Here is a 13,568-nt window from a genome sequence, read left to right on the forward strand (position 1 = left end):
TTCCGCAACGCCCGGCGCAGGCGGAGGCTCCCCCAGCAGCCAAGGGCTTTGGGGGCAGTTTGGGCACGGTTCACCAGCCGGCTCCGGCACGGCACACTGCCACGCGAGACGGTTCGGCCAGGAGAAAGGGGCTGAGGATTTTGCTTAAGAAGTGAAATAAAAAAATAAAAGGGCAGGTCGGCATCGGCACAAAGCTCGGCTCCAGCAGATGCACGGCAACTGCACCACCGCTGTCAAACCCAGCTTCTTCCCCTCTTTCCTGCCACCCCATCGCCCAAACGGAGCCAAACCGGCCCTGGAGGGTGGAGATGGGACCGCACGACATCTCAGCGGCCTCCGAGGCCCGAGATCCATGTAAGAAGCTGTGTTATAAACAGCTTTTGGCACAGCAGAGCTGTAAGTGTGATGCATTCGGCTCCGAGCAACGCTGCCCCAAATTCTTGGGCGCTCGAAGACAAGCTGACACGGGGAATTCAGGAGAAAAGCTCTAGTCTCTTCAAATTTTCATTCCGCTGCTTTTCTTCTTGCCACTTGCTCCACCACTTACAGGCAGCAAATCCGCAATCGAGTCCAAGACTTCATTTTCCCTCAAACCACCCCCTCCCCCCCCAAATATCAGCTTTTGTCTCTGCGCCGGCAGCTGAAGACGCCGGCAGCGGGAGCCAAAATTAGCCAGAGCCAACTCGCCACCGCTCCTCCGCGGCGCAGAGACAGGGTGGGATCCTCCTCCTCCTCCTCCTCCCACCCCGCCTCCCCCCCCGGAGCGCGGTCCTTCATCCGTCCCTTCGGCCGTCCCCGCTGCAGGCGAGCGGATCGCTCCGCGCACCGTGCCGGGGGTGCTCACGCCAGCCGGGCGACCACCTCTCCTTTAAGTGGGTGCGCTTTAGAGCACGCAGGCGTTTGTCCCGGTTTTCCCTGTCACTTGCAATTCCCAGGGAGAGGAAAGGACCAAAAAAAAATAAAATCGACACTGCAAAGCCTGCGCTGCCCGGGGGCTTTGGCTGACTGTTCCCTAAACGCCCATCCGTGCGTTTCTGCATAAAGAGCACTTCTGCAGCTCACGGCTACGCCGCGCCTGCCCGTCCTCCCAGCGCGACGGCTTTCCCACGGCCACGCTGGGACCTTCCCAGCGTCCGGCACGAGGGCCGGAGACGCCGCTGCACCCCAAAGCCACCGCTCTCCTGCTGCGGCCGTCTTTGCGGGCACCCGTTCCCAGGGCTCGGACGGGAGAGAGAGCGAGAGCGAGACGCTGTCGGAGTCCCAGCTCGCACGCAAGCTATTCATTAAACTGACGGGCATCTTCGAAATGCCAGGAGCATCCACCCGCCCCCTCCATCAGCCCTCCGCAAGCTGCTGAGCAAAGCGTGACTAATGCCCCCCCCCCCCCCCCCCGTGCCTGGTCCTGACGCGGGCTCGGCTGCAGCCTCCCCAACGGCAGGGCTGCGCTTCCCGGCATGCCGGCGGCTTCGCGGGGGCCGTTCCCGCGTCCCGCCGGGCAAGGACGGGGGGCACAGACCCGTGCGCTCGCGCTCACTGCGACGCATGGCACGCCTTGCGCACGAACCGGACTCGGCTCCTGCTGCCCCCTGGAGCGGTCCCTCAACCCCGACTCCGGCCATGCCTCTCGGGAGACCCTTGGGGTCTGGCAGCCGGGCCGCATCCGCGTGCAAAGCGAAGCCCCCCTGGGAAGCTGGCAGGAGGTTTCCGGGGACCCGCACCATTGCCGCAGCCAGCTGCAGAGAGGGAGACGCATCCGATCGCGGAGTTAGCGCACAAGCGAGCACCTCCGCATCCCTCTCCTGCAGGACAGGAGCGTCGCACGGAGACCGGTGACGGCACCGTGCCTTCGGCAGACGAGAAAAATCAGGTCCTACACATTTGAGACAGGAGGCAACGCAGCCCCGCGGGCGCACGGAGAGCCTAACGGCACGTCCCGACCTCCGACGGCTCCGGCACGCAGCCCTCCCTCAACCCCCCTCTCCGCGAGCCCTCCTTCCGCGGGAGCACGCCGGGCGGCAACGGGCTCCGCGGCGCGCGGAGGGGCGCTGGATTCATCCCGCGGGTTAAGCTCCCTTTCCAAGAAATCCCGCTGCGCATTGCTCAGGGTTTCCATCAGGATGCAGCCAGGGCCGCCGCGCTGGGCGAGCCGGCAGCACCATCTAGCGGGGCCTCTCCTCCAGCCGGCTCCCTGCGCAACCACGCAAGATGCTCTCCGTCGGGTTAATCCCACGCCTGAGGCATGGGATTGAGAGCTTTAGGCAGACCTGGAGCAGCTCTGTGGCACCTGGCCGAAGCCACGGGAGAGAGCAAGGCCCTGACCATGCACCAGCCTGTCCTCACGTGTCGGAGCCCCTTCCCCTTGACTCCATTTCATTTCGGCTGTTCACACCCCACATCTGATCTGGCCCGGGACCAAGGGTGGCTCCCGCTCAGTGGAGATGCTGAGCGGGGAGAGGAGCGGACAGGCTGATCAATCCTCGCCTCGGTCCCTGGGAAGGTGATGAAGAAACTGATCCTGGATACCATTTCCTGATACGGGAAGGACAAGAAGGTGATCGGGAATGGTCAACATGGATTTACGAAGGGGAAATAGCGCTTAACCAACCTGACAGCCACCTACGATGAAACGATGGGCTTGGCGGAGGAGGGGGGAGCACTGGATATCGTTTACCTTGACCTTAATCAGACTTTTGACACTGTCTCCCACAACACCCTCACAGACATGCTGATGAAGTACAGACTACACATGCGGTCAGGGAGGTCAATCGAAACCTGGCTGAACCGCCGGGCTCAGAGGGTTGCAATCAGCAGCACAAAGTCCAGACGGAGGCCGGTCACGAGTGGTGGCCTCTGGGGTCGATACTGGGGTCAATACTGTTTAACATCTTCATTAATGACCTGGGTGACGGGACCGAGCGCAACCTCAGCAAGTTTGCAAACGGTACAAAACCGGGAGGAGCGGCTGATACACCAGAGGGACCTCGACAGGCTGGAGAGATGGGCAGAGAGGAACCTCGTGAAGCTCAGCACAGGGAAGGGCCACGTTCTGCCCCTGGGGAGGAAGAACCCCAGGCACCAGGACAGGCTGGGGACCTATCAGCTGCTGCAGAGCAGCTCTGCAGAGAAGGACCTGGGGGCCTGGTGGGCACCAAGCTGAATATGGGCCAGCAATGCACCCTCGTGGTAAAGGCCAGCAGCATCCTGGGCTGCGTTAGGCAGAGCATGGCCAGCAGGTCGAGGGAGGGGATCCTTCCCCTCTACTTGGTACTACTTAGGCCACACCAGCAGTGCTGGGTCCAGCTCTGGGCTCCCCAGCACAAGAGACACATGGACCCGCTGGAGCAAGTCCAGCGAAAGGCCACAGAGATTACGAAGGGACTGCAGGATCTCTCATACAAACAAGGAGAGGCTGAGAGAGCTGGGACTGTTCAGCCTGGAGAAGAGAAGGCTCAGGAGGAATCTTGTCCATATGCATAAATATCTGAAGGGAAGGTGTAAAGAAGATGGGGCCAGACTCTTTTCAGTGGTGCCCAGTGACAGGACAAGAGGCAACGGGCATGAACTGAAACACAGGAAATTCCAGCTGAACATAAGAAAACATTTCTTCACTGTGAGGGTGGTCAAACACCGGAACAGGTTTCCCATAGAGGTAGTGGAGTCACCATCCTTGGAGATATTCAAAACCCAACTGGACAAGGTCCTGGGCAACCTACTCTGTTGGACCAGATGATCTCCGAAGGTCCCTGCCAACTATTCGGTGATTCTGCGTCAGCCCCACATATGTGGGGCAGGCAATGGATGTTTTACCAGGAAAAGCACAGGTCTGGACAGCCCAAGACCTCTCTCTCCAGCGGGACTATGGATCCACTGGCTGGATTCTTGCATTTGGCTTTCGAGCGGCAGGGAACGGCGCACCCTGTGCACCCCAGGCCTGGTCTGGCTCACAACAGGTTCAAAAGGACTCGGCACGTGCTGTGCACCTCGCTGGGATGCAGCTCACCGCAGTCAGCTGTGCTAGCAAGCCCCGAAAGCGGGTTACACAGACGCAGCACCTGCCACAGCCGATCGGATCGCTGGTCCATCAAGCCCCGTTCTCCTGCTTCCGGCGCTGACCCACACTTAACGCTTCAGAGGACAGCGAAACCCCAGGGTGCGCCTGGCCAGTTGTACAACATGGCCCGTGGCAGGGAAGGGATGTCTCGCTTAGAGCCGTAGCAGGATCCCCGAGGGATTTTCCAACCACACGTAGAAGCCAGCAAGGGCAGCACAAGCTTCCTGGCACTCTGCCTTCCACCCCCGGCGCCGGCAGCCCCTCTCCCTGCTCGCCCAGACACCTACCTTGGCTACAAACTGCTTGTCCTTCTGATCCAGGTTCGCTGTGGGAGCCACGTAGTCCCTCCAGATCCTCAGCTTGCGCTCTTTGGCGTACCTGGCAAGAGGCAGATGCCTGTGATGTCCGGGTGCCCAGGGCAGGTGTCCCCAGGAGAGGGGACAGGACATGCGGCGTGTCGATGCCCAGGCTGTCACAAGGCGAACCCAACCCGGAGATGGCACCTGCATGCAAACGGGCTGACCCAGCAGCAAGGCCGCTTGAGGACAGCTCCAAGCCAAAACCTGTACCGTATCTTGACACATCAATACCAGGGTCTGTTCAGCCCTTGCAGCACAGAGGGGCTGCCACTACCCGGCATGAGGACACAGCCCCTTATTGCCAGTACCAAATCCAAGCCGAGAACCTCCACATCTGCCTCCTCTACTATTACTTGCTGCCCAAACCACAATAAAGCGCACCTTGGACCCATCCTGGCCTTAGCTCGGGGTCTAAGACTCACACTGAGGCAGAGAACATCAGCCCAGGCAAGCTAAAATCCCTACGCAAAGCCCCGGAGCCTCCCCACGCACAGCTGGTCACAGCAGGGAGAGCCCCGGCAGGCAGCTCCAGCGCTCCGGGCAGCGGGCTTACCTCTCGGCAGCACGCAGCTTGTCCGCCCCGCGGGTGTACACGGCGATGGACCAGTCCACGCAGCGGGCGAAGCCTTCCTTCAGCAACAGCTCGGTGATGTTGCCGTTCTGCGGAGAAGGGGAGGAGGCGCGCGCTCAGCCGCAGCATTCGGACATCAGCCCCCGCGCCCCTGCCACCGAACATCACACCCCTCTGATAGCCCCTCTGCCGCCGCCCGAATCCAGGACTTCGCCCAGCTTGGGACACTCTCTTATTCGTAGCCGCAGGGAAGAACCCCCCCAAAACCTGCCCACTTTCCAGCCCGGCTGCAGATGCCTCAGAGCCTACAGGAGCTTTCTGCACCCGCAGGCTGGGAAGAGCTAGCAGCACCCCTCTGCTCTAAGCAGAGGAGAAGGCATGGAGAACTTGCCTTCTCTACTCCCAGTCCTGCTGCAGAGCCGATTTCTGCAGCGGGGAAGCTCTCAGGTCCTGTTCACCCCTCAGACGCCGTGGCCCCTCAGACCTCCCCGGCTTCTCTAAGCCTTGCAGGGCCCAGTTGCCCACAGAGGTACAAGAGGAGGCCCCCATAAGATAACCATGGCACTCTGCTCTCCTTGCGGGCTGAGCGAAGATAGGCCACGCTCTCACACACCCACTGATAATTCCCGCACATGATTCCCAGTCCTCCTAGGCTGCTTTGATCCCCCAGAGGCAGCTGAACCTCACAGTAACCATTAGCAACTTGGACGAAGGAGTAACAGCAGTCCAGTGGCCCACAGGGACCATGTCCCATCCTTTCCCACCAACAGCCCCACTTGCCGGGTGCAGGATGGTGCCCAGGATGTTCTGGTTGTGGCAGCTCTCCAGGACAATCTGCACGTCCCTCTGCAGCAGCCGCGACTCCGTGAAGAACTTTGCTTCCGCCGCAAACGGCTCGGGGACTTCTGGGGCGTCTGCCTCCCGCTTGAACGTGGGGCACTGCGAAAAAGGGGAGACGGTCAAGATGGGGAGCAAACTCCTACGGCAGGAGAGGAGGCAGAGGGACGGCTGCATGGGGCAGGCTGTCCCCTACAACCTCAGCAAGGGGGCTGAAAACCTCACTTGTTCTGAGACGCGATCACAGCACAGCTACCAAGGCACAGAGCGCGGTGCGGTAAGACTGTCCTAAGAGCTCCTTCAGCCCCAGCAACCCAGGCGGTGGAGAGTTACTTCTCTGCATTCAGCTTTGCTAACACCTGCAGGTCTTACCCCAGATACAAGGACAGGGGCCAAGAATCAAACTAACAAGACAGGAGGCTCTGAAAGGGCCTGGCTTCTGGTCTGCTTCATCCTCCCTGCAAAGATACCTAGGAAAGTCTGCTTGCTTAGGAAACCAGGCTCAGAAGGGATGTTCATTAAGGGCTGAAGGGTCAGGAGAAGGACACATCAGCTGAGCTACCACAGATGGACATGCTTTTTCATCTTGGACTAGTTTTCAAGCTCTGGGGGCAGGACCAGGGCAGGTCCCAGCAGCAGTAAGGCCATGGGAAGGGACAGCCGCATCTCCGTGGACATCCCTCAAGGACCTCTCTCATGTGCTGGCTTCCCAGGAAGAGCGAGAAAGTGCCACGAGCCCAAGACTTGGGCTGGTCTCAGGGTCTGGAAGCAGAGAAGGAAGGCTCCTCGAGCCCCTTGCGCTTTGGCTGTAGCTTGTGTTGGGGAGAAAGAGAGCGAGAGAGTAGACGTGTGCATATACCGATGCTTTCCTGCCATTTTGCACCGACACAGCCCACCCCACAAATACTGCCGGGAGCAATCCAGGATACGGAGTCAATCTGACTCCCAGGATAACCCTGCCTATGGCACATCCACGCAGGTTCAGATGGGCAAAGCAAATCCTCTCCCGTGTTACAGCAGAGGGCACTGTGAGAGCGAGCTGCGGCACAAGCCACCCCGAGCACCAGCAACCCCTCGGCCGCCCGAGAGCGGCTCTCGCATCGCTGTCCTGCCAAGCCGGGCAAGCTCCGGCCCACGTGCAAGCAGTCGCGCTGAGACCAGCTCGCAGCGGAGCATGGACAACCTCTCACTGAGCTACAGCTGTGCAGGGAGGTCCTGGAAGGGCATCCCAGAGAGCCCGGGCTGCTGAAGGGCCTGGCAGCATGGAGCTGGTACCAGAGTCCCACGTTGTCCCAGGTAGCCCTGGGGAAGCAGGTGGTTTCTGGTGGAAGCCCTTACCCGCTCGCACCAGACCTGTTACTGAGAGCCACCGAGGGGAAAGGAAGCACAGTGAGCTCGGGGGGCAGCTTGGAAGGGGGAACTCGCTGCAAAGTGGAAGAGCTCGAAATGCCAGCCAGGGACCTGGGAACAACAGTCAAGCCTCACCTTGATGCCCGAGAGCATGACGGTGACCAGGTAGTAATCAGGAAGGAGGAGGGCTCTCACCACGCTGCCATCCCGGACGTGCTCTATGATGGCTGCAGGACAGAAGCAGAGACGTTGGTTCTGGCTGTGGAGCAGGGCTCAGCGCAAGCCACAGAGGCATTGCCAATCTCTTCCTCCTTCCACAAATGCTCACCACCCCGTCATGACCACACCATTCACGCAAAACCAGCAAAGTTGAGAACGACACCCAAGCAGCACGCAGCATCGTGCTCTGCAGCCCACCCACTGTCCGCTGAAGCCACAGGCACACAAGCCACAAAACTGCTGTGAAATCAGGGCAGATGCAAGCACCACTGGCCAGAAGAAAGGCTCATCAGGAGAGCTGAAGGCTGTTTCTATACACACCAGTGACATACATTACTTGCACAGTGGTACAGACTTACCATTGACTGGCTTCTGGTGCATGGAGTCCACAAAGTGGCGGGGATTTTCAATCGTGTATTTGAGATCCCGGACCGTGTGAGAGCCTGTCCCTTCACTCCACATCCCTTTCTTTGCAGTCTTGGCCTGCTCCTCCAGCTCTGCCAGTCTGTTCTGCTCAGGACTGCAAAGAAAGAAGAAAACAGATCAGGCAAAACCACACAGGACTCAAGGCAGCGGAGCAGGGCACTGAAGGTGAGCAGGCAGGACACTTCTAGCTCCTGCATATTTTATCACCAAGAACATCAGTCACTACTTTCAGGCACTTTTCTGGATTCTTTAATGGTTCCACCGCTCAAGTCTAGACAAGGCACAGCCTGGGTGAGTTAGTGAGATGGTTTACGCTGCTAACAGCAACGTACAGTAAAGCGAGCGGAGAGGTTCTCCTGCACCTCAGCACAGACCGTACTGAGGCAGGTTACAAGCAGAGTCCAGGGAATGCACCAAGGCCCTTGGCTGTACCTCGAGGACATACAGACAGGGCCATCGATGTCCTGATTAAATGACAGATTAGAGAAGGCCTAAGTGGTACGATAACCCTTCAAGAGGCTGCTTTTGTCCACTGAGACAGAAACGCAGCCACAGGGAGACCAGCTCACTGGCTGCAGGTCCTTCAGCAAGGCAGCAGCATCCTAGCAGTCCCTGCTCTCAGGGCGGCAGAGCGTGTTTCGGGAGAGGAGGGATGCGAGACAAGTACTTAACTCCCACGCAGTACCAGAGTCGCAGACTTCTCCCAAAGCCCTGCACAAGAGCACACTGCAGTCAGTCTTCAAAGGCAAAAAGCAGCAGCATCCATCTCTCTATTGGAGAGGCGGACAAATCCCTGACGAAAAGAGACTGCTAAACGCTGTCATAATCCATTAAATAAATGGCGATATTTTTGTTTTAGCATTCTTCAGCTCAGCTCAGGGCAAAGCTGCAACCTGATGAATCCCGAGTTCATTACACAAGCGAAGACGCTCTGCTGACCTGCAGTCACCTGGCGGACATGCCTGGCTTTAAACACCTGCTTGACATGCTGACAGCAGAAAACGGCCTTGCAGGAGTCCAGCACAGCAGGTCTCGCTGCTCCCATCTCCAGCCCATCCAGCTCCTCCAAGTCCATCAACTTCAAGCTCAGGCTGCAGCCTCTTCTCACCTCGCTCTGCCTGTACCTGACCCAAAAAAGCTGATGGCAGGCTTCCCCGGAGCGTGCTGCCAGCTCAGCACACCCCAGGCCTTACAGCAGCACAGCAGGCATCTGAGGAGACCGGGAAGGGCAGACCCCAACGAGCCAAAGCCACCAGAACGCAGGGTCCACCTGCGCTTCCCCAGGTCCCTTCCTCAGCACGTACCACCACCACGAGCAGCGGATGGTAGCAGCCCAACCTGCACCACAGCTTCCTCCGTATTTCACTTCCCTCTGGCAATCAGGCTAGTCCAGAAGTGCCTGAGAAGTCCTGGGCAGAGAATTTACAGACAAGCTTCATCTTTTACACGGGAGTTGCTCTCTCACATTGAAGTTGGGGGTTCTCCAACCTGCAAGTGTGGGGCTGCTCCGCATTCATTAGCTGACTTTTCTGTGCAACTGTCCTTCAACAAAATGAGCCATCAAGCAGAGGCAGGGCCGCTGGTCGAGCAGATGCCCCCCTGTGCTGCCTGGAGTAGAGCCAGGGTGACTGGTCGACACGGCCAACCTCTGCTTCGGCAGGGAAGGCTGGCTGGAAAGTAGGGACAAGGCAGAGCATCGTACAATCACTTTCTCAGTTCCTCAAGAAAGTCCCTGTGTCACAGCCCTCTTCGAGGTGGGCTAAGAGCACGTTTCATCATTGGGGTTCAAGTGGGGCATTTGTTCCAGACCCTGTTTTGATGGATGGCCAAACCTCTCAGCCTCTGCGGAGCTCCCTGTCTGCACGCTGCTTCCAACCACGTTAGCGAGACCACCAGGTCCCGGAGCTCCAGCAGGCGGGTGTCCAGCTCCACTCAGTAAGAAATGCAAGGGCACAAGTTACTTGCATCCTCCTCCTTACAGAGGGGGTTTTCACATCACATTTCATGAAGTCAGCCAAGCCGCAGAATCGCCGGCAGCAAAGGGAGCTAATCCCCATCGGGACGAGGGGAGCGCGGTCTGGAGTCCAAGGGACTGGGGCACCCAAACGCAACCCTGCAATGCGGGGCTGCCCCCTCACTACTCTCGAACCATTTGAACTATCTGCTTTTCAAGGCCTTGGGCTGCCTGAACGCAGACTGAAAATACAACCTACCGCACGCGGTGTTTGCAGGGTATCTTGCTGGTCCTTTACAGGACTGTTCGTCAAAAATACAAAGACTAAAGAACGCAGTCCTGCAGGCAAGCAAACTTTGCACTCACAAATGCTCCCTAGCCACCAAGCGCACCATACAGAGCTAAAAACTACACCTCACAGAACTAAAAACCTTTAGAAGTAGAACAGCAGCAACATTAAAGGCTTATACTTGAATTTACGCTGTGCGGAGGGACCAGGTCAGAGCTGAGGTCCTGTGCTGTGCGTGACCCCGGTGTCTAGGCAGGGGCGGCGAGCACAGCCCCAGTTATTTCTGCTGGCACTCCCGCGCAGCGAAAGCAAAGCTTCCTGCAAGCGTCAGAACCGCGCGGCCACAAGCTGCGAGCGAGCGACCCCGCAGCAGCGGCGGCAGCGCACACAGTCTGGGCCGCTTGTTAGCCAGCTCTGCCGGAGCTCGCGCTCTCCCCCTTCGGTCCAAGCTCAGCAGGGGCCTGGATGGCTCTGTCAGCAGAGGCTTTCCAGCAGGAAGCAGAATAAAGCCAAGGCAAAAAAACCCCCACCAGATTTCCAATCCAAAGCTCTCCTCCATTGGAATCCGAGACTGATCCAGGAGGCGGAGAACTAGAATGCAGAAGCAAGGGCTGACTCCAGCCGCACTTTACAAGCGCGGTTTTTTCCTTGCTGGCCCCTCTTGTCTTTGCAGCGCCTGCTCCACCGTCAGGGCTCCTGGCACTGCTGTTCCTTGATGCCCTGGGCAGCTTGGGTGGCTGCTTGCCTGCTCCAATTCCTGTCCCCTCTGGCTGTGCATTCCCAGAGGCCACACTTTCCCAGGCACTCCAGAGCCTGGTTTTCCCCAAAGCTTCACCTTGGGGAGAGAAACGTGCTGGTGCGGAAGCCAGCGTTAGAGGGTCTCTAACATCAGCACAGCAAACCAGACCCGGACAGGAAAGCCTTGCGGGACTTCACAGGGAGACCAGAACGGCTGCAGCTCCCAAATGAGCCCGAACGGGTGTCCAAGGGACTCTCAGGGACGGCTCGGCAAAGCGGCAGAGGCTGCTTCCCCAGACAGACAGCAAACAGGAGCTGCTCCGCGCTCGAGGCTCCTGCACTGGCAAGCCTGGGAATAGAATAACCCATCCACACCCTTGGCAATGCACGCTCTGTTTACTCAACATACCTGTTTGCAGACTGTACTACTGAAAACATTGGATGGAAAGCATCCAAGTGTGCCAGAAACAGTTTTAGGAAGCGACACAGGCAAGCTTCCAGCCCGGCAGACGTAGGGATGGAAATAGCGTCTGACTGGTATTTATAGAGCTGCCACAAAAACAATTCACACCCCTGTAACACAATAGCCCAAGCCTCGGGCCGTGCCCGGGAGATGCCAGCGCGCCGCGGGGGGAGGCCAGGTTTCTCCCCCCAGCTCCAGCCAGCAAAGCCTTCAGGGTTATCGATTCCTGACGGGGACAGGCTGAAACAGCAGCACCAGCTCCAAGGCTTGGCCCTGCATATCTAGCACAGGTATCTAGCAGCAACAGCACCACCTGGAAGTGGGACAAGAGCACAAACATCACCTGTCTAGCATGAATTAAAATGCCTCGACTCAATGCTAAGCTTATTTCCCAGGGACCAAAAGCTCTGGTGCTTCGCAGAACTAAAGCGCCGCAGAAAGCCCAGGAGCAGACCAGCAGGGACCAGTCTCCGATAAAAGCTCAAGAACCCAATAACTCTGCTTCTTGGTGCAAACACGTAATTGCTAGAGAGCTACACTATCCCAAAACACCCAAATTGCAGGGGAAATTTAGAAACGCAACAGTATACGTACTTATTGGCGCGGATTCCTTCCCTGCGGGAGGCCAGTCCTTCCGCCACGAGAGACTCGGCAATGTTCTCGCCGCTTGTGTCTGGAGAGAGAGGAGAGAAGACTCGATGAAATGAGCTTCCAGAAAGCATATGGCGCGCGCAGCTCCCGACGCAAGAGGCGCCGTGCAAACAGGAGGCTCGGAACAGACAGACCTCGTCCCCGGAAAGAGCTCCTGAGCGAGACCGTCGCAGCGAACGACAACAAGCAAGCAGGAGGGCGAAGCCGCGCGACGGATTATAAACACGGCCTTGGCTCCGTTCACTTCGGTTCGCTCCGAGAAGGGCTTGGGAATTCCGCCGCTTTAGGCGCTCGCTGTTGCGATTGATGAGGCACGATGCTGAACCGGCTCCAGACGGGCTTCGGAGCCAAGCCGGCAGGCCCAGCTGGTGCCGGGGCTCCGAGTGAGGCTCCCACCGCAGCGCAGCCCCGCTCAGGGCAGGACCCTCCAGAAGGCTGCTATTTCGGGGTCTCCGCGGCTCGCAGCATCCACAACACGTACCGTGACATATGGCAATTTCAGCAGAGAAGCCAATAACAGAGCGAGACAGGCACCAGCAGCACGTGGGGATGGGGGGGGCCGCAGAGACAGCGGGAAGCTGTCCCCACAGCCGAGCATGGAGGGGACGGGAGACCTCGGAGCACAAATCCCACCCTGGTCCGGACACCGCGTGCAGATCCGATAAAGGCAGCATCCTGCAAACGCCGTGGCAGAGGCGAGCTGCCCCTGCCTCGTGCACGGAGGGTCGCTCCTCTCCGTCCGGCAACAGCTCCTCCGCAGCAGGACGACAGGCGCGCTCCGACCCTGCTAACCCAGATACCGGCACATGCCTCGTGCCCGTTCCAGGGGATTGATTCCCCCCCCCCCCCCCGGCAAGCACTGGAGCAGTTCGGGAGCAAAAGCATCGCCGTTACCAGCCCCTCTGGGCCCGCATCCCGGCAACGCACAGCTCAGCACACAACCGTCGGAGAAGCATCGACCCGAGGAACCTCCAGCCCCGTGCGGGGCTCCGAGCATCCCGGGAACAGCGTTCTCCCAGGACGCCACATCAGCGAGCGGCAGCGGAGCGAGCAGGAGGCACCTCACCCCCACGCATTACTCCACGCGAGCCCTGCTGTCAGCCAGCGACAAGGACCATTTCCACGTGACGGGGACGTCCTCGGCATCCTGGGGGAGGCAGGCCCTACCTGCCCATCCAGCTGGGAAGACGCACGATCCGACAGCCTCAAGGAGAAGCGAGCGCCAGCCTGGACGGGGTTATCGGGCACGGTCCGTACCTGCACCCTTCCCACGTCTCCTCTCCTTGGTCCTCACAGCCACGAGTGAGCATCCGCAAACACCCTCCCCTCCGAAGCCAAGCAGAAACACCCAAACCACAGCCATCTGCCGCACCGCTGCTGGGGAAGCTGCCGCAGCATTTTCATATTAATTGTATTTAAACCCTGACAAACTTCATCAGGAAGCATTTTATGCTTCATTTCTCACCTCAGCGGCGTGACAGGCTGGGATTTAACAATAAGGAAGACACCTACACAGGAGGCACCGCGTAAAAATCTTCAACGTGGCAGGCGACGAGGCTGCAGATAACCGAAACGGAGCACTTCCGCCGATCGCAATGTCACTAAACAACAGAACCCCGTTCAAGATTTATTTGTCGCAGACAACGCAATCAAGTCCTGC

General features: G+C 58.8%; 1 protein-coding gene across 1 annotated transcript in view; it reads right to left on the minus strand.

Moving 5' to 3' along the window:
• SND1 (staphylococcal nuclease and tudor domain containing 1) overlaps positions 1–13,568 on the minus strand; it is a 149,475-nt gene that overhangs the window by 118,289 nt on the left and 17,618 nt on the right. The window contains exons 4-9 of the mRNA XM_067317608.1: positions 11,852–11,930; positions 7,747–7,907; positions 7,304–7,395; positions 5,762–5,920; positions 4,964–5,070; positions 4,339–4,429 (exon numbers count right to left, since the gene is read on the minus strand). Of these exons, the coding sequence (XP_067173709.1) occupies positions 4,339–4,429; positions 4,964–5,070; positions 5,762–5,920; positions 7,304–7,395; positions 7,747–7,907; positions 11,852–11,930 (689 nt within the window). The remainder of the gene's footprint in view (positions 1–4,338; positions 4,430–4,963; positions 5,071–5,761; positions 5,921–7,303; positions 7,396–7,746; positions 7,908–11,851; positions 11,931–13,568) is intronic.

The sequence above is a fragment of the Apteryx mantelli genome, chromosome 1 (assembly GCF_036417845.1).
Source record: "Apteryx mantelli isolate bAptMan1 chromosome 1, bAptMan1.hap1, whole genome shotgun sequence".
NCBI classification, from domain to species: domain Eukaryota; kingdom Metazoa; phylum Chordata; class Aves; order Apterygiformes; family Apterygidae; genus Apteryx; species Apteryx mantelli.